General features: G+C 43.1%; 1 protein-coding gene across 50 annotated transcripts in view; it reads left to right on the forward strand.

Annotated features, from left to right (window-relative positions):
• The window catches only part of LOC106584897 (calcium/calmodulin-dependent protein kinase type II subunit beta), a 100,374-nt gene that overhangs the window by 69,248 nt on the left and 9,418 nt on the right, over positions 1–21,708 (forward strand). For 8 of the 50 annotated variants that reach the window (XM_082968393.1, XM_082968405.1, XM_082968392.1 and 5 more), the window contains 7 exons: positions 772–809; positions 4,165–4,197; positions 6,360–6,437; positions 9,129–9,173; positions 13,152–13,197; positions 16,746–16,832; positions 21,388–21,534. In XM_082968393.1, the coding sequence (XP_082824519.1) occupies positions 772–809; positions 4,165–4,197; positions 6,360–6,437; positions 9,129–9,173; positions 13,152–13,197; positions 16,746–16,832; positions 21,388–21,534 (474 nt within the window). The remainder of the gene's footprint in view (positions 1–771; positions 810–4,164; positions 4,198–6,359; positions 6,438–9,128; positions 9,174–13,151; positions 13,198–16,745; positions 16,833–21,387; positions 21,535–21,708) is intronic. The other 42 variants (XM_082968394.1, XM_082968400.1, XM_082968399.1 and 39 more) reach the window with 24 other exon arrangements.

Raw genomic sequence — 21,708 nt, forward strand, 5'->3', positions numbered from 1 at the left:
AACATTTTCGCTGGTAATGTAATGGATGGAGGACCCATTTTGGACTCTAGCCCTGAAGGGGACCAGGGGGACAAACTCCAGAATCTGTCTCTTTCTCTCCAAAATTCGTTTTCTATCTCTGCCTCATTAACTACTTAACCAGTTCCCTAAAATGAGGTTCTGTTGCCCACGGCAACAACCCACATCAACTCTCGCTGGGCCTAACCCAGGAACAAGCATGTGTGTGTGTCTGTTTCTATTACATAGGTTCACACGTGTGTGTGTGTGTCCTGGTGAAGTAGTTGGAGAGGATACTGACTGTTGTCTGTATGACATTTCTACTCTCCTCTCCCACCAGGATGTAATGGTTTAGTCCAATAAGGGAATAACACATTGTCCACTCCTAATGTTATTGTCCTACCAACAATGGTACTTAGGAAGCCGTCTATTGTTGTGTTTTAATGAACATTGTGCTCCTCAAGCAGTTTTATACGAGGACCATGAATTTAATCATATCACAGATGACTGCCTTGTCCCCTTGGTACCATAATGCTAGCAATTAATGCCTCTAAGCTCCTACTGTCTTTGATTCTCTTTCACCTCCAGCATTACAATACACAGTCACATTAACTTTCCTATCTTGTCAATAAAAGACCTCAGTTGCCTTCTGTTTGAATTGCAGTCAAATGAACATGACTCCTACAGGTTGATGCCGTTGTCTCTATGTGATCTCTCCTGTGTTCTCGCTGCATCTCTGACCTGCTGTCTCTCTTCTTTTGTTTCCTATTGCAGCAGCCAAAAGTTTGCTCAACAAGAAGGCAGATGTCAAGGTAAGGCCCTGTTCAACTTACACGTCCCTGCTCCAAACCTTCCCTCTTCCTCCTCCTCTTTCTCTTCTCTTAACTTATCAGGGGTTTAGGCCCTGGGGCCGGATTCACAAAACCTTCTTAAGAAGAAATTTCAGTTTCAGTAACAGTTTTTTCCTTAACTATAGACTTATGAAGAAAGTTAATCAAAGTTACTATTCCTCAATAAAGTTCTTGGAAATGTTCTTAATTTTTTCCCTATGTTTCTTCCTGAGAAAAAAGGTAAGAAGATAATAAGGTTTTAGGATTTCTTCTTGGAAATGTACTTAACTTTAGGACAGCTAAACCCTTGTCTTGAGACGAATGGATACTTTTGTAACCATTAATGTTTTTTTGCGCCACAAATACAGTTGACTACCGGATATTTAAATACAGCAAGAAAACAAATTAAACATGCATTATTTAGCTAGCTAGTAATTAACAATATATTACAATATTCTAGAAGTGTTAAATATCTAGCACTATCTCGTCAATTTACAAAGAAGAACTTTGCTAACTTAGCTAACGTTAACGTCGTTAGATATGTTGGCTATAATGTCGTTACGCGTTAGCTAGCTAACATAGCTAACTAACTTACCGGTCGCGCAGTCCCTCTACCACCATCTCTATGATGGACGACACCTTCTCCAGCTGGTCCACATAAATGGTCTCTCAGCTCCCTTCTTCTTAGCAGCCGACTTGATGTCAGAAGACTTCCGTTTTACGGCGTCACTGTCTCTTGCCATACCCCCGATGGCAGAGACAGAATCGGCCACTCTCGCCCATCCTCTCTTTTTGGTCTCTGCAGTTATCAAGTCTCCCCAACAGCAAACTTTTCCTGGCTGCTATTTCCTCCACCATCACTTCAAGCTCTTGTTTGCTTAAGTTTTTATTGCGCTTTCCTTGGTTATCCATTGTTGGTTTTGATATAGCTAGTCTGATGGCTGTAATGTGTGAACCATAACAAAAAATATCCAAATCCTATCATCCCTGTCAAATAGACTTATTTATTGGTTTCAAGCACGTCGCTAATGTCAAGGCCACATCAGCAGATATTTACGAAGTTCTGAAAGGTATTTACAAAGTTCCTAAGAAAACTACAAATTCCTAAGAACATTTTGAGGAATTGCATTTACGAACTATCTTATAAACTTCATATTTATTTTGTTAAGAAACTTTTTACGTTTTTTCGTAAGTCATGTTTTGTGAATCCGGCCCCTGGTTCTTTTCCTCTTCTCTATTCCCTCTCTGGTTGTGGCTATCTTCCCCCCCTCCCTCTCTCTACATCTCTTTCTCTGCTTTTGCTTAGCTTGCGTGTTTCTGTGTAGCTGAAAGTGTCTCTTGCTCAGTGATTCGTGAACGTCCTGTCTTTATGTCAGTGTGTGCTGTGGTGGCTGACTGGTGTGTGTGTGTGTGTGTGTGTGTGTGTGTGAGAGAGAGATGTGGGAGAGAGTGTTGACTCAATTTGCAACCATCACAAAATAGTGGTTTCAAGTGTAGTGTGTGCATCCGTTCATGCCTGTGTCTCCTCACTGCACCCCGTCTTGTCCGCTTTTTTGTCAATTTTATGCCATCTGTCACTCCAGCATTCTTTCTTTCTCTCTTTTTTCCCATCTCATCCCTCTGTTCTTTTTCTTTTCCACCTCCCCCTCTATCACGGTTTCCATTTCCGGCTCACCCCATCTGCTCTTTAACCATTTGAAACCCTCTCCGGCTGGCTGACGAGCCTTAATGAATCTCTGTCACCATCCTCACCCCGTCTCACCTAATGCACCAACACATCCCACGCATTGTGTGTGCGTGTGTGCATGTGTATGTGGGCAGGGGGAAAGGCAGAGCGGATGGAGGTTGGGGAATAGTATGAGCATGTTTGTTCTTGTGAGTATGTAAATTAGGGAGCTTGTGTACTTGTAAGTGTTTGTGTGTGTGTGTGTGTGTGTGTGTGTGTGTGTGTGTGTGTGTGTGTGTGTGTGTGTGTGTGTGTGTGTGTGTGTGTGTGTGTGTGTGTGTGTGTGTGTGTGTGTGTGTGTGTGTTAGTGTTTGTGTGTGTGTGTGTGTTCAGTAGGGAATGTGACACCAGTTCCAGGAATAGACATGAGTCTGAACCCTGGAAACTGACCGGACAGAAATAGACTCTCTCTCAAACACAAACACACAACACACACTTCCCCTGCTCTTCTCTGTGCCGCGCTCATCATTGCCTAGCAACAGACCCCCCCGACACACTCAGCCTAACCGTTTTAAAATATTTAAATTGTGTTTTTCTTTCCTCCCCCCTCTCTTTCTCTCTCTTCGCTCCCGCTCTCATAATTATTTCCCTGGTTGTTTGGCTCCTCTGACCCCTCTCCTTGTCTCCTCTGTTCTTTCTTGTTCTGTAATGCAGAACAGGACAGCACCTGACATTTTCCACCCCAGTCAAACACCAGCTTCAGCCGCATTGTGCTCTCTTCTCTTCTCTTCTGTGCTGTTCTGGCACTAGCTGCTACTGCACTGCTGTGAGGCTGCTGTGTCACATGCCTCCAATAGAGTTCCAGACACTTGTAGAATCTATGCCAAGGTGCAATGAAGCTGTTCTGGTGGCTTGTGGTGGCCCAACGCCCTATTAAGACACTATGTTGGTGTTTCCTTTATTTTGTCAGTTACCTGTAGATTGCAAATGCAGATAGAGGTTATTGTTCTGCTTTTTAATCATAATGGATGCCACTTTTGAATGTGTATTAAATGGATATTTTCCTTCATAATAGATGAGACATAACAATGGTATTCATGAGTTCATCTGACTTTGGGGAAGTAGATAACGGGCTTCATTGCCAAAATCCTGAAGTATCCCTTTAACAAATCAGTCGCATAGCTTCTCTTTGCTACGTAATTGTTTCTCCTTCCTGCTCTTTTCTTAAAGAAAGACTCTTTTCCTTCTTTCCTCATCACAAAAGAATCATTGATGATTTTACTCCCAGTCAGGGCTCCTCCCTAGCTGCTCCCAAACCTTTCTCTTTTTTATTTTCCTTGTATTCCTCATGCCAATCCATCCTCTGTTCCCGTCCTCCGCTTGCGCACCCTCCCCTTTCTTTCTTTCTTTCTTTGTTTCTTTGTTTCTTCCTTGAGAAACCATAGAAGTTACATTTTCTATGTGAGATCCTCTTTTTCCTCTGCTTTCTTGAATGGGTGAAATTGAACTTCTTTATGGTGGTTTTGAGCCTATTGGTCCACCATGCTCACTAACCAGGGTTCTCATTTTATTGGACATGCTCATCCTTCAGTACTTGCCATTCATCTGTTGTCATCCATTATTTCTTTCTCTCCCTCCTATCTTTCGCTCGCCCTCCACCGCCTGGGACAGAAACGTAAGTCCAGCTCCGCTGTGCGGCACATGGTGAGCATGCCATTTTTAACATCCCTGGACCTCCCTCTTTCTCCCTCCCTCTTTCTCCCTCCCTTTTTCCCCACTCCCTCATTCCGCCTCTCCACTTTTCTCCTCGATTCTTCTCTTTCACTCTCCTCATCCACTCCTCTTCCCTCTCTCCACCTCTACTCCCATCTTGAGTTTGCCAGAGTCCTACATGGACCTGCTCCTTATATTTCTTCCCTTTTCCCCATCTTATGAGCTTGGAGTTCAGTTCATCTACCTAACCTAACTTCAACCTCTACCTTTCCCTTCTGAAGAGAAAAGTGTGCTATGTCGCAGCATTATATTCCCAATTGGAGAGGTTAAGCATGGTTTGCCCGGGCCTGGACTGCTATTTGTGTGCCGTTGTCTGTGGATGATCAGAGTGTCCTCAGAGATGTCCCAGTGGAACTCGAACCCTAGACATGAATACACACACACATCTATATGACCTCTCCTCGCCATGCTCTAAGGATCTCAGCTGTGTGCTGTATGCCACACTGCAGCTGGAGAGATGATTGGAATTTGAAAACGGGTTTTACTTAAACGTGTTAGAAAGTATCTCTTTGTATGTGTTTCTGTGTTATGGATGAGCTACTGCATATGAAGATCTGATGGTTGACGAGTGAAGCTTTGTCTGAGCTGTAGAACTGCTTCGGTTGATTTGTGTGAGTGTGTGACTGCTTATGTGTGTTTTGTGGCTATATTTGTATTTGTGTGGATTTTCTATAGATGTTGATTTGTTATCGGTGTCTGTTTGCCAGCCCTGGTGCAATTTTCGCTCACTGATGACTGTGTGTGTTCTCTTGCTCTCTGTTCTTGCTCTCTCACACTCTCTCTGTTCTCTTTCTTTTTCTCTCTGTTCTTTCTCTGTTCTCTTGCTCTCTGTTCTCTCTGTTCTCTCTCTCTCTCTCTGTGTTCTCTCTCTCTGTGTGTTCTCTCTCTCTCTTTCTCTATTCTCCCTCTTTCTCTCTGTTCTCTCTGTCTCTCTCTGTGTCTCTCGCTCTGTATGTCTCTCTCTGTCTGTGTTCTCTCTCTGTCTGTGTTCTCTCTCTCTCTGTTCTCTCTCTCTCTGTTCCCTCACGCTGTTCTCTCACTCTCTCTCTTTCTCTATTCTCCCTCTCTGTCTCTCTCTCTCTCTCTCTCTCTCTCTCTCTCTCTCTCTGTCTCACTCTCTCTGTGTTCTCTCGCTCTCTCTCTCTCTGTGCTCTCTGTTCTTTCTCTGTTCGCTCACGCTCACTCGCTCTCTCTCTGTTCTCTCGCTCTGTATGTCTCTCTCTGTCTGTGTTCGCTCTCTCTCTCTGTGTTCTCTCTCTCTCTGTTCTCTCTCTGTTCTCGGTCTCTCTCTCTGTTCTCTCTCTCTGTTCCCTCACGCTGTTCTCTCACTCTCTCTCTTTCTCTATTCTCCCTCTCTTTCTCTCTGTCTCTCTCTGTCTCTCTCTGTCTCTCTCTCTCTGTTCGCTGTTCTTTCTCTGTTCTCTCACTCGCTCTCTCTCTGTTCTCTCGCTCTCTCTCTGTTCTCTCGCTCTCTCTCTGTTCTCTTGCTCTCTCTCTCTGTTCTCTCTCTCTCTCTGTTTTCTCTGTTCTCTTGCTCTCTCTCTCTGTTCTCTCTCGCTGTTCTCTCTGTTCTCTCGCGCCCACTCGCTCTCTCTCTGTTCTCTCGCGCTCACTCGCTCTCTCTCTCTCTGCTCTCGTCCTGTTCTCTCGTCCTGTTCTCTCGTTCTCTCTCTGTTCTCTCGCTGTTCTCTCTCTGTTCTCTCGCTCTTTCTGTCTCTGTTCGCTCGCTCTTTCTGTCTCTCTGTTCTCTCGCTCTCTCTCTGTTCTCTTTCTCTCTCTCTCCATGGTTAACACACGGGTAACATCCTGCTTGACCGTCACTGCTGCTCTGTTTCCCTTGATCTCCTGTGATGCTGTATTTTATCTTACATCTTACACACCATGCCAGCTAAAACCATCACTTCTCTCATCATCTGGTCAAACAACGATCAAGGTAGAACAAACGCTCAGTGAAAGATTTCGAATAGTACTTGAACACAGGTCTGTTTGTTTTAACCCCTTCACCACCACGACCCATTCATCACCCATCCACAGTATCTCACCCCACCAGCCACTGTTGTTAACCCTGTGTTGTCTCCCCTCTACCTGCACAGCCCCAGACACCACAGACAAACAGCACCAAAAACAGCATAGTCACCAGCCCTAAAGGAAACGTCCCTACTCCTGTTCTGGTATTTACTTTTAATCCTCCCTCCTCCCTCTGCCCGTCTGTCTGTCGGTCTATCTGTCCGTTTAACCGTCTATCTGTCGTCTGTCTTTTCAGACAGTTTGTCCGTCCCTCCCTCCTTTTCCTCTGTCGGTCTCAGTTGTTTGTTGCCACTTTAGAGCAGCTGTGGTTGGCTAGATGGCTCTTCGTTGTCTCTGTCAAGTGTGTGTCAGATGCTTTCTGTAGGAGAGAAGCCAGAAATGCCAGGTTGTGTCAAAAAGTGCTTCGCTGTTAAAGATTGCCACCGTGTGTTATAGCGATTTGCCAACTGTTGCTTCACTGTAACCAACTGTTACTGTGTGCGTTTCCTTCCATAATGTTGCAGTCTTTGATCATTTTGGTATTTCAACAGGAGAGGAGCAGAGATCTGAGACTGTGGGTGGTTGTTTGTCTCGTCTGACACTCATCTCTCTTCCCTATAGCAGAGATCGACAGAACATTGGTGAACATTATGCCAATAAAACTGCTAGATGGTTGTAAACTACTTGGAGCATGGTGCAACACCAGAGTTTCAATGTGGGTTTGTTTTCCACGTTGGTTAGATATCCTGAATATATTCACTCTTAAATAACCTTGGATAAAAGTGTCTGCTAATTTACCATATATTGCTGAATCACTGCCTCTCCTGTGACTAGTTGTTAGTTTGGGTGGCCTATAGTGAACCATGTGGTGGATCTGCCTGACTACTGGGTGATATGAGGGCACTAGACACTTAACAGGGATCAGGCCAGTTAGAGAAGAGAGCTGGAGAAAAATGGGGGAAAATGACAGGCATTCTACCATACGCAACACCAGCACAACACATGCAGCCATATATCAGCATATTTTTAGGCGCCCTCACATTTGCCCTTTAATGCTTGGTGTGTGTGTGTGTGTGTGTGTGTGGGGGGGGGGGGGGGGGGGGGACTTCTGCTAGCGAAGCTCATTATTGTGCTATTTGGTGCTGTAACCTCTTCTATTATACTGCAGTTCCTGTAGTGGATATAGATACTGATACTCTAAGTAAAATCTCACATACTCTCTCTTTTGATGCAGAATATTTCCCCCAAACTTATAGACAATGGTTTAGAGGTACAGAAAGTATAGGTTATCAGTTGTTGTATTTGAAAGCCTCTGGAAAAGACCTAGTTGTTATGCAGTCAGGCTTGTGCATAAAGTATGAGGCAGTGTGAGGTAGACTAGGTTTATGAGTGCCCGGCAGTGATAATAAGCCTTATCCTCTTTAAAATATCACACAAACCCCTCTTCTTTTTTTAAACTGTCAGTCAGTGAGTCCCTCCCTGACTTGTTCTCTCTCTGCTTGTTCCTCAAGCTGTTGCCCCGGGTGACAGTAGTCATGACAATAATGTCATCCTCATGCAGGAGACAGCTGGCTGGTGATTGGTCATCGGAAGGTGTCACATCCTAGGGGGAGCGCTCAGAATGGTGTGGTTGGAAAGTGTGTGCGTGTGTGTCCCTGTGTGTCAAACACGTCTTGTACACAACTGTCAGAATAGAGAGAGAGTGGGAGAGGGAGGGAAAATTAGGTAGACGGGGCAAGAGATGAAAAGAGAGAAAGAGATGACGGGAGAGAGAAACGGAGTGAGATTGAAGAGGAAATAGCATTACAAGGATAGAGTCGTTATCTACTTAGCTGTTTAGATGTTTACAAAAACATCCTTCTAAGGCAGGTTGGGTCCTGTCAGACTGTAATGGTATTTCAGAGTAGCTGTTATTGCATTTACCATGACAGCACTGCAAACTCTTCTGTGCCGCGTAAACACACTCAGTTGCAGACACTGATGTACCCATCCACTACAGTACAACACTTGAATTGTAATGACCTCAGTTCACTCCTCAGTCTCCAGTTTTGGACAAAACCACTGTGCCGACGAACGGCTAAAAGCAGCGGATGACCTCGGTGGGTTAGTGATCACCTGCTGGGTGTCGATGAACGGTGGCGATTAAACATGTAGAATCGTCGGTAAATGCTGGCCAAAGGGAATAGGACGGCCACCCGATGCCTTCGAGTGTTCGTCATACTCTGGAAATTAACCAGCTGTAGCTGCCAAATGTGGTGACTCTATTTCGGGAAAGTTTCCATGAGATTGTGCCCATATTACCAAAATGTTATGTGTCAGATACAGTCCGTTCAAGAGCAAAACTGTAGTTGTGGCTTCTTCATACTGTATGGTTTACTGTACATTATGTGCTTTTGTGGGGCGCAACATTCCTGCAGGGTTTTTGTGACGTTATTGTGTGTGTGTGTGTGTGTGTGTGTGTGTGTGGGTGTGTGGGTGTGGGTGTGTAACTGTGTGGCACAGACTTTTCTCTCTGCGTTTCAGCAATGTTTCTCTCCCAAAATTGACTGTTCTCAGCTCATCCACCCCCTCAATATCACTCCAGAAGAATCTTCATCCCTCCTTCACCTCCAGCCTTAACCAGTTTTCTCGCCTTTTGCTTCATCATCATTCTACATACATACCTCTCGCTCTCTTTTTCACACTTTCTCTCTACCTGTTTCCCCTCCCCTCTTTTTCTTTTTTCTACCTCTACCTCTCTCTCGCATCTTTCTGTTTTCATCCTTCCCCATCTCTCTCTTTTTCTCCATCTCTCTCTCGCTCTCTCTCTCCATCTCCCTCCATATCTCTCTCCCTCCATCCCTCTCTTTCTGTAGGAGCCTCAGACCACTGTTATCCATAATCCAGTGGATGGGACTAAGGTACATCCCCCTTCTCCTGTCCTCCCTCTCATTCTCTCTTTGATCTGCTTCCCCCCCGATCCACATCTTTGTGTCTGTGTCATTACAGAGGCGTGTACTGTAGGCTCTGTGTGCCTGTGTTTGTGTGTGTGGGTGTGTGCAATTATGCACTGTTATTTATGTTTTATCCAGCACCCACTTAGCACATCTCTAATAGCGTGTATAATGAGTATGCAGGTGTGTGTGTGTGTGTGTGTTTGCGTGGAGACAATTTCAACACTCTAATGTCAATTGGAAACCAATAGTTTGATTGGTTAAACTTAGATCTTTGAATGTAAAAATGTGCTCAATATTAGTCCATACAGTTCTTCAGGGACTTAAATGTGTTACAGAAGGCGACGGACAGATTTCCAAACCATTTTTTTTATTAACACCTCTCATTCACTAACCTTCAAAGTAAACCGCTATAATTCTATCCCTTTATGATTTATTTATTGAGGTGCAAAGTTACTTTACACTGAGGCAAATTCTTACAGAACTAAATCTGTCCCTAAGTGTGCGTGTGTGTGCGTGTGTGCGTGTGTGTGTGTGTGCGTGTGTGCGTGTGTGTGTGTGTGCGTGTGTGCGTGCGTGCGTGCGTGCGTGCGTGCACAGTACTGTCCCCATGTGGCCTTGCTTAGTACACCAGAACTACAGGATTTATGCAATAGCCTGAAACCAACCAATGGCCCTGTGTAAATCATCACAGCTTTCACCCCACTGGGCACAAACTGGTTGAATCTACATTGTTCCAACGTTATTTATCAATGTATTCTGATGTGGAATCTACTTGCAAAATACATTGGATTTGAAAAAAGTAATCAATGTAAACTGTTGTTTTGAGGGTGAAATTTCAACCACAGGATTATGTCATGGTAACCAAATTTCAACATAGACACACACCTTGTATAAAACATGTTGAATTTGTACCTTTAAAACAACGTCAGATCTTCAACGTTACGTCCACTATCAGGAAAAACACTATAGGCTGGGCAGGACCTCCTACTGGAGAATTGATCTATCTACACCTACCCATTGGTCTCCCATCCAGGGTTTTAACCAAGCCCAGCCCAGCTATGATGTTTGACTATTACCAATGTGCTATCGTGAGAGTGATTGTTACGAGATCTCCACTTAAAAACGAAATAGATTCAATGTTGCTTTCGAAGTCATTCCAAATAATAGCTTTTACAGAGCAAATTAAATGTCACCATACTTTATCAATGATGCGATTTAGGTCTATATAGCATTTGCAAAGTCATCAACAGCTATTGTTTCAATTCAACCCAGAATTCAACAAAAAATGGACAATACAATAGGCCTAGGGTTTCAAGCTCTAGTTGATTTAAAATGCAATGATCCTTCGTGATCCTTTTGGTCGTCAACGCATTTGAAGGAGATGTATGTACTGCTTGGATAGTTCCATCTGTACCACTGACTTAGTCTAGCTTTAATTCCAGGTTGTCTACAAATGAATAACTGATATGTTCTCATCACGTCTCCATCTCAACCAGAAATCTTTAAAAAAAAGGTTAATTTGATTTAGTCCAGTTTTTTAACTTAGATTTTTGGTTCAGATGGAGACTTTAATCCAACATATCAATGATTAATTTGTAGACAAACTAAAGCCAGACTAAGTCAGTTGCACAGATGGAACTATCCAAGCAGTAGATACAGTACATCTCCTTTAAATGTTGATATTTGGTTGCGTTGACAACCAAACTGAATATAGGTTGTAATCTCATTGATCAATGTCTAAACTAAATATTACCCATGTTGAAATGATGTGGAGTGCCCATTGGAAACAGCCTAATCTTGCAATAGCTCACATTCTGTGAAGTGGAATGAAACATGAGCGCAGCAGTCAGTCGGTCTGCTTGACCAGGCTAGGGTTGACATTGTGAGCTTGTACAGTGTTTGTTTGTAATGTAGGCTATATGTATCAGCTGGTTTCATGACTATTTCCTTATGTCTATCTCTCTATCAATCTGTTTGATCTGTTTGTCAGTGACAGTCTCTTTTCGTGTTCTGTATGTAGCCTGTGCAATAGAGCTATGACTGCATCCCAAATGGCACCCTTTTCACTCTATATAGGGAATAGTGTGCCATTTCTGCACATCCTATGTCTGGGAGACGGAAGAACAAACACACACTCACACACTCACACTCACACTCACACACACACACACACACACACACACACACACACACACACACACACACACACACACACACACACACACACACACACACACACACACACACAGGTGACCTCTTCTCTCTTTCTCACACGACACACACTCAATCACACACTCCTCTGTGGAATTCTCCAGTGTAAAAGTGTTCCAAATGAGGGCCCAGTATCCATATCCTATCATGCTGGGGAATAGACCCATTTAATCCACTAATTGGAAACCAGAGCTCCTTAGGCTTGCATCCCAAATGGCACCCCATTCCCAACATTGTGCACTACTTTTGACCATGGTTCATAGGGCATTGGTCAAAAGTAGTGCACTGTATAGGGAATATGGTGCCATATAGGAAAAAGTCTCACACTTTTCCTCTGGCAGGTCAGGGGAGAGATACAGACACAGCATTTCGCAGAGAGCAACAGTTTAGGCTAGTAGTGTAATGGAAGATAATAGATTGGTGAATGGATGCCAAATTTGATGCCTGCCACATATAATTAATATATCTCTGTGGCCTGCCCTCACATCTCTATCCAGTGGCAGGCTGCACAGACATAGACAGATGACGTGGGAGTGAAGATAGAAATGGAATGACTAAAACGGGTATCCCCATTCAGGTCAATGTTCTGTGATGGGTGGTGATTCTATTTCTATGGGAGTGGAAGTGAACAGAAGGGGCGAATGGTTGGAAGCTGTAGCTGGGAATTCATGTTTCCTCAGGCAAGGCAAGACTATGTTAACACCCATACTCTGGTGGTATTAGAGACACACACACACACACACACACACACACACACACACACACACACACACACACACACACACACACACTTAGAGACACACACACACACACACACACACACACACACACACACACACACACACACACACACACACACACACACACACACACACACACACACACACACACACACACACACACACTGATGGGATTAGGCAGCAGGGGGACTGGAAGGTGGATGGGATGAGGGAGGGGGTCAAGCTGAGGTAAAAGGTTAGAGGTTAGATCCTGAAGTGATGCGGCTTGGGTGAGTTTACTGACATGAAACAGGTTCACGCTTTCAGCTAAATGTTTTTGTCAGATGTAATGTCATTTATTGAAGTCAAGGTCTGTTCATTGTGCACTGTGTCTCTGTGAGCCGTCCTGAATACTGTAGGTGTCTCCTACAGTAGGATCTTAATTTGATAACCTTATTGCAGGAGAACTTTCCTGCAATGCAGGACATTTTTTCCTTGTAGTGTAGTTGAGGTTTAAAAAGGCTTCTGAAGTTTGTAATTTCTACTTTGACATTTCAGACTTGATTTTTCCTTACGAAAAATCTAGCAACCCCTACAAATATTTTCGTTAGCTATAATCCACATAAAAATTCACATTTCCTGTTGCTGCAGGATTATTTTCCTGCTGTAGCAAACTGGCTCAAATGAAGATCCTACATCTGTATACCTCAATCCTCGTTGGTCCCTCTCAGACAAATATGAGACATTGACTAAACTTACACTCATCCCAAAGGTGTTTGTCTGTCATTTGATTAATTGATTTTAATTAATTGAACGTGGATTTGATTTAACGAAGCAGTAACAAGAGTGGCAATTGAGTTAGAGATTTGCATGTTTTGTGTGTTCTTAAGAAGTGTGTGTTTCAATAGCTGTGTGGGTGTGTGAATGTGTGGGTGCATTTGTGTGCCTGCACGTACGTGTGTGTGTGTCGAGTGTGTTCCTCTCTGATGGTGCTTCTCCCTCCCCTCTGTAGGAGTCATCTGACAGCAGCAACACTGTGGAGGACGAAGATGTCAAAGGTAAGAACTGGAGACCCTAGGAGACAGTAGAGAGACAGGTCAAGGTAGCGTACTGTACCCAGTAGAGTACACAGGAGCTGAGTATAGAGAGAGACAATATAATGTGGGTTGAAATAAGATCTGTGTGGACGTTGTCAGAGTTTGTGTGTATACGTGTCCTTCTGAGCTACTGTACAAAGAGGACCTGCTCAAAGCAGGTTATAAGCCGTGAATGCAGCATTTCATTGTGCGTGAAACCACTGCTAGACCCTGTCGCCAAATCTACACTGGAGTTGCTTACCAAGAAGACAGTGAATGTTCCTGAGTGGTTAACTTACAGTTTTGACTTAAATCTGCTTGAAAACAGAGAACAGAGCCTCATGTCTTGCTCTTCATTGAAATCAGAGGGCTAATATTAATACTATGCATGCCACTCTCTCTTGGCTAAGAGCTGAGGAAAGACTGACTGCATCACTTCTTGGAAATGCCTAGTTGTTTGCATAGTCAACTTACACACAGTACTGACACACACAAAACCCACCAGACATGCCACCAGGGGTCTTTTCACAGTTCCCAGGTCCAGAACAAATTCAAGAAAACGTACAGTATTATACAGAGCCATGAGTGCATCTCATATAGCGCAAGTGAACAGCACACCTGGTTTTAAAAAACAAATAAAGCAACACCTCCCGGCACAACCCCTCTCCCCATGTGACCTACTTGTTGTGTGTATGTACTGACATGTCCAGTATGTGTAACTGATAGATGCACACACACACACTACAGTACATGTAGATTGTCTGTAATGTATTTTTCTTTATGTGTCGGACCCCAGTAAGACAAGCTGTCACCGTTGGCTAATGGGGAAAACTAATATATATATAAATAAAAAAATCTAAAAAAATCTATGAAAGACTTGAACATTTCTGTTTAGCCATGAACCCCAAAACCTTGACAGATCTTGAATAATTTTTTAAAGGAAACATTGGCAAATATTGCACAATCCAAGTGTGAAAAGCTCTTAGACTAACTCAAGAAAATCGCTGCCGAAGGTGTTTCTAACATGCATTGACTCAGGTGGGTGAATACTTATCTAGTCAAGGTATATTAGTGTTACATTTTTCATACATTTAAATTTTTTTTTTAATAATTCTCACTTTGACATTACAAAGTATTTTGTGTAGATCATTGAATTTTTTTCTCAATTAAATCAACTTTAATCCCTCTTTGTAACACAATAGAATGTGAAGAAATCCAAGGAGGGGGGGGGGGGGGGGGAATACACACTGTACAGATCTGCCAGTCAGAGCTGGCACTGACAGTGATGTAGTCCCAATGAGGTGTGTATGTGTGTGTCCATGAGCTGAGAACAGTAAGACATCCCTAAAGCAGGTCACTAATGTGGTGGTCCAGTGTGAAGTATTACAGTAGAGGGTTTCCCAACTGGCAGCCCTGCAATATGTTGGACATAAAAGACTGTCAAAACCTCAGGAAACCAGCTCCAAGTGATTTTAATTTAAGAAATCTGTTCCCAAGTATTCCCACACATAATACAGAGACATATGACCGTATACAAATGTAAGCAAGGTTTGAAATGATTATGTTTTAGTCAAATGTTTGAGCTTCTTGCGGTCAATTTGCAATCTACAAATTATTTGTAATTATGTTCCGGCCCCCAGACCATCGTTCAAGAAAAAAAGTTGATGATCCCTGACATATTGAATTGTACCTTCCTTTTATGCTCCAACCCCAACACTCTAACCCCCAAAGTAAGAGTGAGCTGTTTTGTACCGTCCTTCTCTGTGCTACTGCTAGGTATCCAGCTCCCTGCACTAGTAGCCCCCCCCTTAAGCAGGCCAAGGGCACCTTGTGTGTATATTTAGCCTGTGGCAGGAAACAGAGCCGCGTGGAGGAGTTGGAGACACATTACTGTTGCAGCGCCACCTGGGATACATAGCACTAGAGCGCTTATAGATGTACTGTTACTGTAGCGTAAGTCTCACTACTTTAGTCTGATGTGATCATGAAATGAATCTACTCGATTGAGGTGAGAGAGAGTACGGTATGGGAGTTTGGTTGGATTTGTGCTCATGTTTTAATAGGTTATCTGGTTGTGTGTGTTTGGAATTCTTAGATTGTAAGGGTGTGTATGTCTGTGTGTGTGTGTGGGTATAATGTATGTGTGTGTTTGTGTGTGTGTTCATGCGTGCTTGCGATTGTGAAGAGACAATGAAGAGTCGACTGGCATGTAAAAGTGAACTGGATTTGCTCATAGTTTATTTTGGGTTGGTGGATTGTTGAACTGTGCAGAATACCTCCTCCTGTACTACAGTACACTATATATCTGTATGGTACGGTATGTTCCTGGTATGTTCATCAGTACTCTCTGAGTAGGAGATCACTTGTTGCTCTTCCTCCTGTCTACTGTATTCAACAGTATTACTGTATTAGACAGTAGACAGATCACTACTCCCAAGCAGTCCGAGGAATGACATTGTGCTGTAGACAGATATGCCTAGCATACAGATGCCGGTATTAATCTGCGTTACTACTATTCCGAATTATCATGGTCTGCGTCCAAACTTACACCCTATTGCCTACATAGTGCCCCGAGCCCTGGTCAAAACATTAAGAACATCTGCTCTTTCCATGACAGATAGACCAGGTGAATCCAGGTGAAAGCTACTATCCCTTTTTGATGTAATTTGTTAAATCCACTTCAATCAGTGTAGATGAATGGGAGGAGACAGGTTAAATAAGGATGTTCAAGCCTTGAGACATGGATTGTGTATGTGTGCCATTCAGAGGTTGAATGGGCAAGACACACTCAACAGTTTCCCCTGTGTTTCAAGAATGGTCCACCAGCCAACGCATTCAACAGCTTGTCGAGTCCATGCTTCAACAAATTGAGGCTGTTCTGAGGGCAAAAGGGAGGGGTGCAACTCAATATTAGGAATGTGTTCCTAATGTTATATACTCAGTGTATAGGGAATAGGGTGGGACACATCCATAGTCATTATCACTGTGACCATAATTATATGGGTGACAGCCTGGCCATTAACTTCCCAATAAACCACATAACCAATTAGGTACCTTATTGACATCTTACCACAACATAGACCTAAGGGGAAATGGAAAAGACATGGGGAGGTGTTTAATTCCTCACACACACACACACACACACACACACACACACACACACACACACACACACACACACACACACACACACACACACACTCACACATACACATTCTGCCTTTAAATTCGTATAATAATACATTTGTTCTACTGATACAGAAAATAAACAGAGCTTGGAAATCATCAGTAGGTTTTTTTATCCTTTTGTTTTCCATCCACCTGCTCAAGCTTGTGTTTCTTTCTTTTGTTAATTCATTCTTTCATTCATTCACCCTCTCCTTCTTTTCCCTCTATCTCTTCTCATTAATCTGCCGTCCTGTGTGTGTGTGTGTGTGTGTGTGTGTGTGTGTGTGTGTGTGTGTGTGTGTGTGTGTGTGTGTGTGTGTGTGTGTGTGTGTGTGTGTGTGTGTGTGTGTGTGTGAGATCAGGGAAGAGTATAGACAGTTCAGTTAAGACCGAGTCCCAGCCTGACACCTTTGCCCCACAGCCCCAGGTCCCCTCGCCCGCTGTGCACTGTAAGTCAGCACACCCCGATGTGCAGTGTGACGCGCACACACACACATACAGAGAGACACATATACCCACTTCCGTATAGACACACAAGACTTAGGGCTAACACAACCCCCCTGTGTGTATACTCACCATCATATCATCTTTTTAGAACACTGAAACCTTGAATGATGAGTGGCTTGACTAGGGTTGCAAAGCTACCGGTAATCTACCGAAGTTACCAGAATCTTTGTTGATTTTGGTCATTAACAGAAAATGCATGGCAATCTATGGTAACTTTGGTAATTTACACTTTAATAACAATTTAAAAGTATTCATATATATACACTGCTCAAAAAAATAAAGGGAACACTAAAATAACACATCCTAGATCTGAATGAATTAAATAATCTTATTAAATACTTTTTTCTTTACGTAGTTGAATGTACTGACAACAAAATCACACAAAAAGAATCAATGGAAATACAATTTATCAACCCATGGTGGTCTGGATTTGGAGTCACACTCAAAATTAAAGTGGAAAACCACACTACAGGCTGATCCAACTTTGATGTAATGTCCTTAAAACAAGTCAAAATGAGGCTCAGTAGTGTGTGTGGCCTCCACGTGCCTGTATGACCTCCCTACAACGCCTGGGCATGCTCCTGATGAGGTGGCGGATGGTCTCCTGAGGGATCTCCTCCCAGACCTGGACTAAAGCATCCGCCAACTCCTGGACAGTCTGTGGTGCAACGTGGCATTGGTGGATGGAGCGAGACATGATGTCCCAGATGTGCTCAATTGGATTCAGGTCTGGGGAACGGGCGGGCCAGTCCATAGCATCAATGCCTTCCTCTTGCAGGAACTGCTGACACACTCCAGCCACATGAGGTCTAGCATTGTCTTGCATTAGGAGGAACCCAGGGCCAACCGCACCAGCATATGGTCTCACAAGGGGTCTAAGGATCTCATCTCGGTACCTAATGGCAGTCAGGCTACCTCTGGCGAGCATATGGAGGGCTGTGCGGCCCCCCAAAGAAATGCCACCCCACACCATGACTGACCCACCGCCAAACCGGTCATGCTGGAGGATGTTGCAGGCAGCAGAACGTTCTCCACGGCGTCTCCAGACTGTCACGTCTGTCACGTGCTCAGTGTGAACCTGCTTTCATCTGTGAAGAGCACAGGGCACGGTGTTGGGCTGTAAGCACAACCCCCACCTGTGGACGTCGGACCCTCATACCACCCTCATGGAGTCTGTTTCTGACTGTTTGAGCAGACACATGCACATTTGTGGCCTGCTGGAGGTCATTTTGCAGGGCTCTGGCAGTGCTCCTCCTGCTCCTCCTTGCACAAAGGCGGAGGTAGCGGTCCTGCTGCTGGGTTGTTGCCCTCCTAAGGCCTCCTCCACGTCTCCTGATGTACTGGCCTGTCTCCTGGTAGCGCCTCCATGCTCTGGACACTACGCCGACAGACACAGCAAACCTTCTTGCCACAGCTCGCATTGATGTGTCATCCTGGATGAGCTGCACTATCTGAGCCACTTGTGTGGGTTGTAGACTCCGTCTCATGCTACCACTAGAGTGAAAGCACCGCCAGCATTCAAAAGTGACCAAAACATCAGCCAGGAAGCATAGGAACTGAGAAGTGGTCTGTGGTTACCACCTGCAGAACCACTCCTTTATTGGGGGTGTCTTGCTAATTGCCTATAATTTCCACCTGTTGTCTATTCCATTTGCACAACAGCATGTGAAATTTATTGTCAATCAGTGTTGCTTCCTAAGTGAACAGTTTGATTTCACAGAAGTGTGATTGACTTGGACTTACATTGTGTTGTTTAAGTGTTCCCTTATATATATATATATATTTCTGTGTCCGTATGTTCTATGAGTTTCTAGTAGATAGACCATGTGCTTCAAGAGAAAATAATGAAATTAAAATAGCATCTAATCAAATAATTAAGTTAATGTAAAAAGCATCTAATCAACATCTTTATTTTCATAATTTTTTTGTCAAAGGGCAGTGGGCCGGATTCAAAACCATTTAGACTCTGGCATACATGTGCACAAAGGCCACACAATGGCATCCTTTAAATTAACTCTGCAACTCTTCCAACTATTTACTTTTTCACAACTGCCGCCAGTTTGACACCAAAACATCAATGACAACAAATATATATTAGTAAAATAAATGTGTGTAAAATATATATACAGACATACATACATACATACATACATACATACATATACTGAGCAAAAACATCAACGCAACATGTAAAGTGTTGGTCCCATGTTTCATGAGCTGAAATAAAATATCCCATAATTTTTCCATATGCACAAAAACCTTATTTCTCTCAAATTTTGTGCTCAAATTTGTTTACATCTGTTAGTGAACATTTCTCCTTTGTCAAGATAATCCATCCACCTGACAGGTGTGGCATATCAAGAAGCTGATTAAATTGCATGATCATTACACACCTTGTGCTGGGGACAATAAAAGGCCACTCTAAAATGTGCAGTTTTGTCACACAACACAATGCGACAGATGTCTCAAGTTTTGAGGGAGCGTGCAATTGGCATGCTGACTGAAGGAATGTCCACCAGAACTGTTGCCAGAGAATTTAATGTCCATTTCATAAGCCGCCCTTAACATTTTTTATTCATGTGAAATCCATTGATTCGTTTTTTATTTCAATTGACTGATTTTCTTATATGAACTGTCACGCAGTAAAATCGTTGAAATTGTTACATGTTACGTTTTATATTTTTGTTCAGTATACTGTATATAAAGGATATTTCATGCAGAAACCTTCATATTAAACACCAATGACATTCACTTTAGGATAATGTTTAACTGCTTTGTCATTCTATTTTTTATTTAACAATTTTTTTTTCACATAATAAGGCCACACAGAGGGCCAGAGATAATAACTGACAACTGTGATCTGAAATACCCAAAAGCCCACTAGATGTCATTTTATAAAATAAAAAAAAACTTGAAAGTTACCAAAATTCTGGTCATTTACTTTGAAAGTTGCCACTAAAATACACTCCCTTTGCAACCCTAGGCTTGTGTGACCCCATATGAGTTTTTTTACTGGAACAAAAAGGGGCTTAGGTGTTGGGCATGTCAGGGAGCGTGGCAATGGGCGGTGCGGCTGAATTTTAGAGAACATTTTAGAGGCCCCCATCTTGGCGGTGTAGAGATTTTTTATAGATGTATTTTTCAAGTCAATTTCCTGCAATTCTACACATTTCTCCATGGAGCTGAGAAATGTTTGCAGTTTTAAAACTACCTTCCTGCAATTCTACACATTTTGCCATAGAGCTGAGAACAAATGTTGCCATTTTAAAGCACATTTCCTGCTATTCTTCATATTCTGCCATGGAGCAAGAGAACATTTTCCTTTTTAAAGCTAATTTCCTGCGATTCTATGCATTTTGCCATGGCTAATGCTGTTTTTAACATAATAACAATTTCAATACTGCAAAAATTATTGTTTTTGTAATTTTTTATTTTCCCTGACTGTCTATCTAATTGTGGTGATTGTTAGTTCTCAAAGATTATATTATTGAAAAAATATATAGGTTGATTATCTTCTCTACATATTTTATTTCTGGTTTATGTCGTTTAACCTTTTACTGCAGTGGGCTAAATCAGGGTAGTCTTAAACAAATCTACTTTGAAGCAGAAGTATACAACTCACACACATGGTTGTGGGCTTAAAAAAAGACACCTGTACCATGTCAGATATAGAGTTGAAATGTATTCAGTTTTGCGTTTTCATCCCAATCAATATTACACTTTATATACATCACAGAACACTGAAATATATCAAAACTTTTCGACATAGAAACACTGGATTTTCGTCCGTTTTTTTAATAACCTTTATTCATTATGAAATAATGAAAAATATTAGTAAAATTCCACCCATGAGGCCAAAGAGGGCACTTTTGGTCATTGGCTGCAGGAAAGGGCTGCGTTTACACTGAAAGTGTTTGTCCATCATGAAAATCCATTTGGACTTAGACGGCCCCAAAAAAACGCTTAGGCGGCCCACCCAAGGATTTCAAAGGCCAATATAAATGTCAAACACAGTCCTGTCCTTAGACTGTTGTGAATAAAGCCTGTATTAGGAAAAGATGACTAGATACACCACACTGTAACATTTAACTCAGTGACTAAAATGAACCTAGCCTAAAAGCATAATTTAGCCTAACCTAGCATACAATAGCTGTCTGTGGCATCCATGTAGAGAGATTTAAAGTGATCTGATCTGATGCATCTCATCACTCACTCCTCCCTCTATCTCCACCCGTCCATCCCCCTCTCCTGTCTTGATTTGGAGCCATCCCTATTCCGCCCACAATGTGTTTGTGTGTGTGGCAGCTCACTGTCTCCCTCGTGTGGACAAATACAGCACAGCAACCTTGCAGCATCATAGTCCCAATGGACGCATGCAGGGATTTTGTTTCTGCTTGTGCTATCCTTATTTATGGCATGCCGTCTTCTGTGTGAATATATTCAGTTTCTTTTTCAGTTCATTCATAATCCCCCCCCCCCCCCCCCCCCCCTGTCCAGCCACCAAGCTGTCAGACCTGTTTGGCGTTGTACGCAAGGCGTCAGGGCCCATGTCTGACGGGGAAGGGGCCACCAGCACACCTCCACCCCCTCCAGCCAATCCCTCTGTCGCCGCCTCCCCACCCTTGACTCACACCCCCATGCAGCGTAAGTAGACTATAGCAGGACCAGAGTATTTAGACAAGCAGGGCCGCATCAGAAATGGAACCCTGTTCACTCATAAGAGATGGATCTGTGTTTTGAGAGGTCTTCATGAATATGTTTCATATTCTTCCTTCTAAGTCAGTTTGTAATAACTCAATTTCGAATGGAACATGTCCC

This window comes from Salmo salar, chromosome 24, assembly GCF_965601325.2.
Source record: "Salmo salar chromosome 24, fSalSal1, whole genome shotgun sequence".
Taxonomy (NCBI): Eukaryota; Metazoa; Chordata; class Actinopteri; order Salmoniformes; family Salmonidae; genus Salmo; species Salmo salar.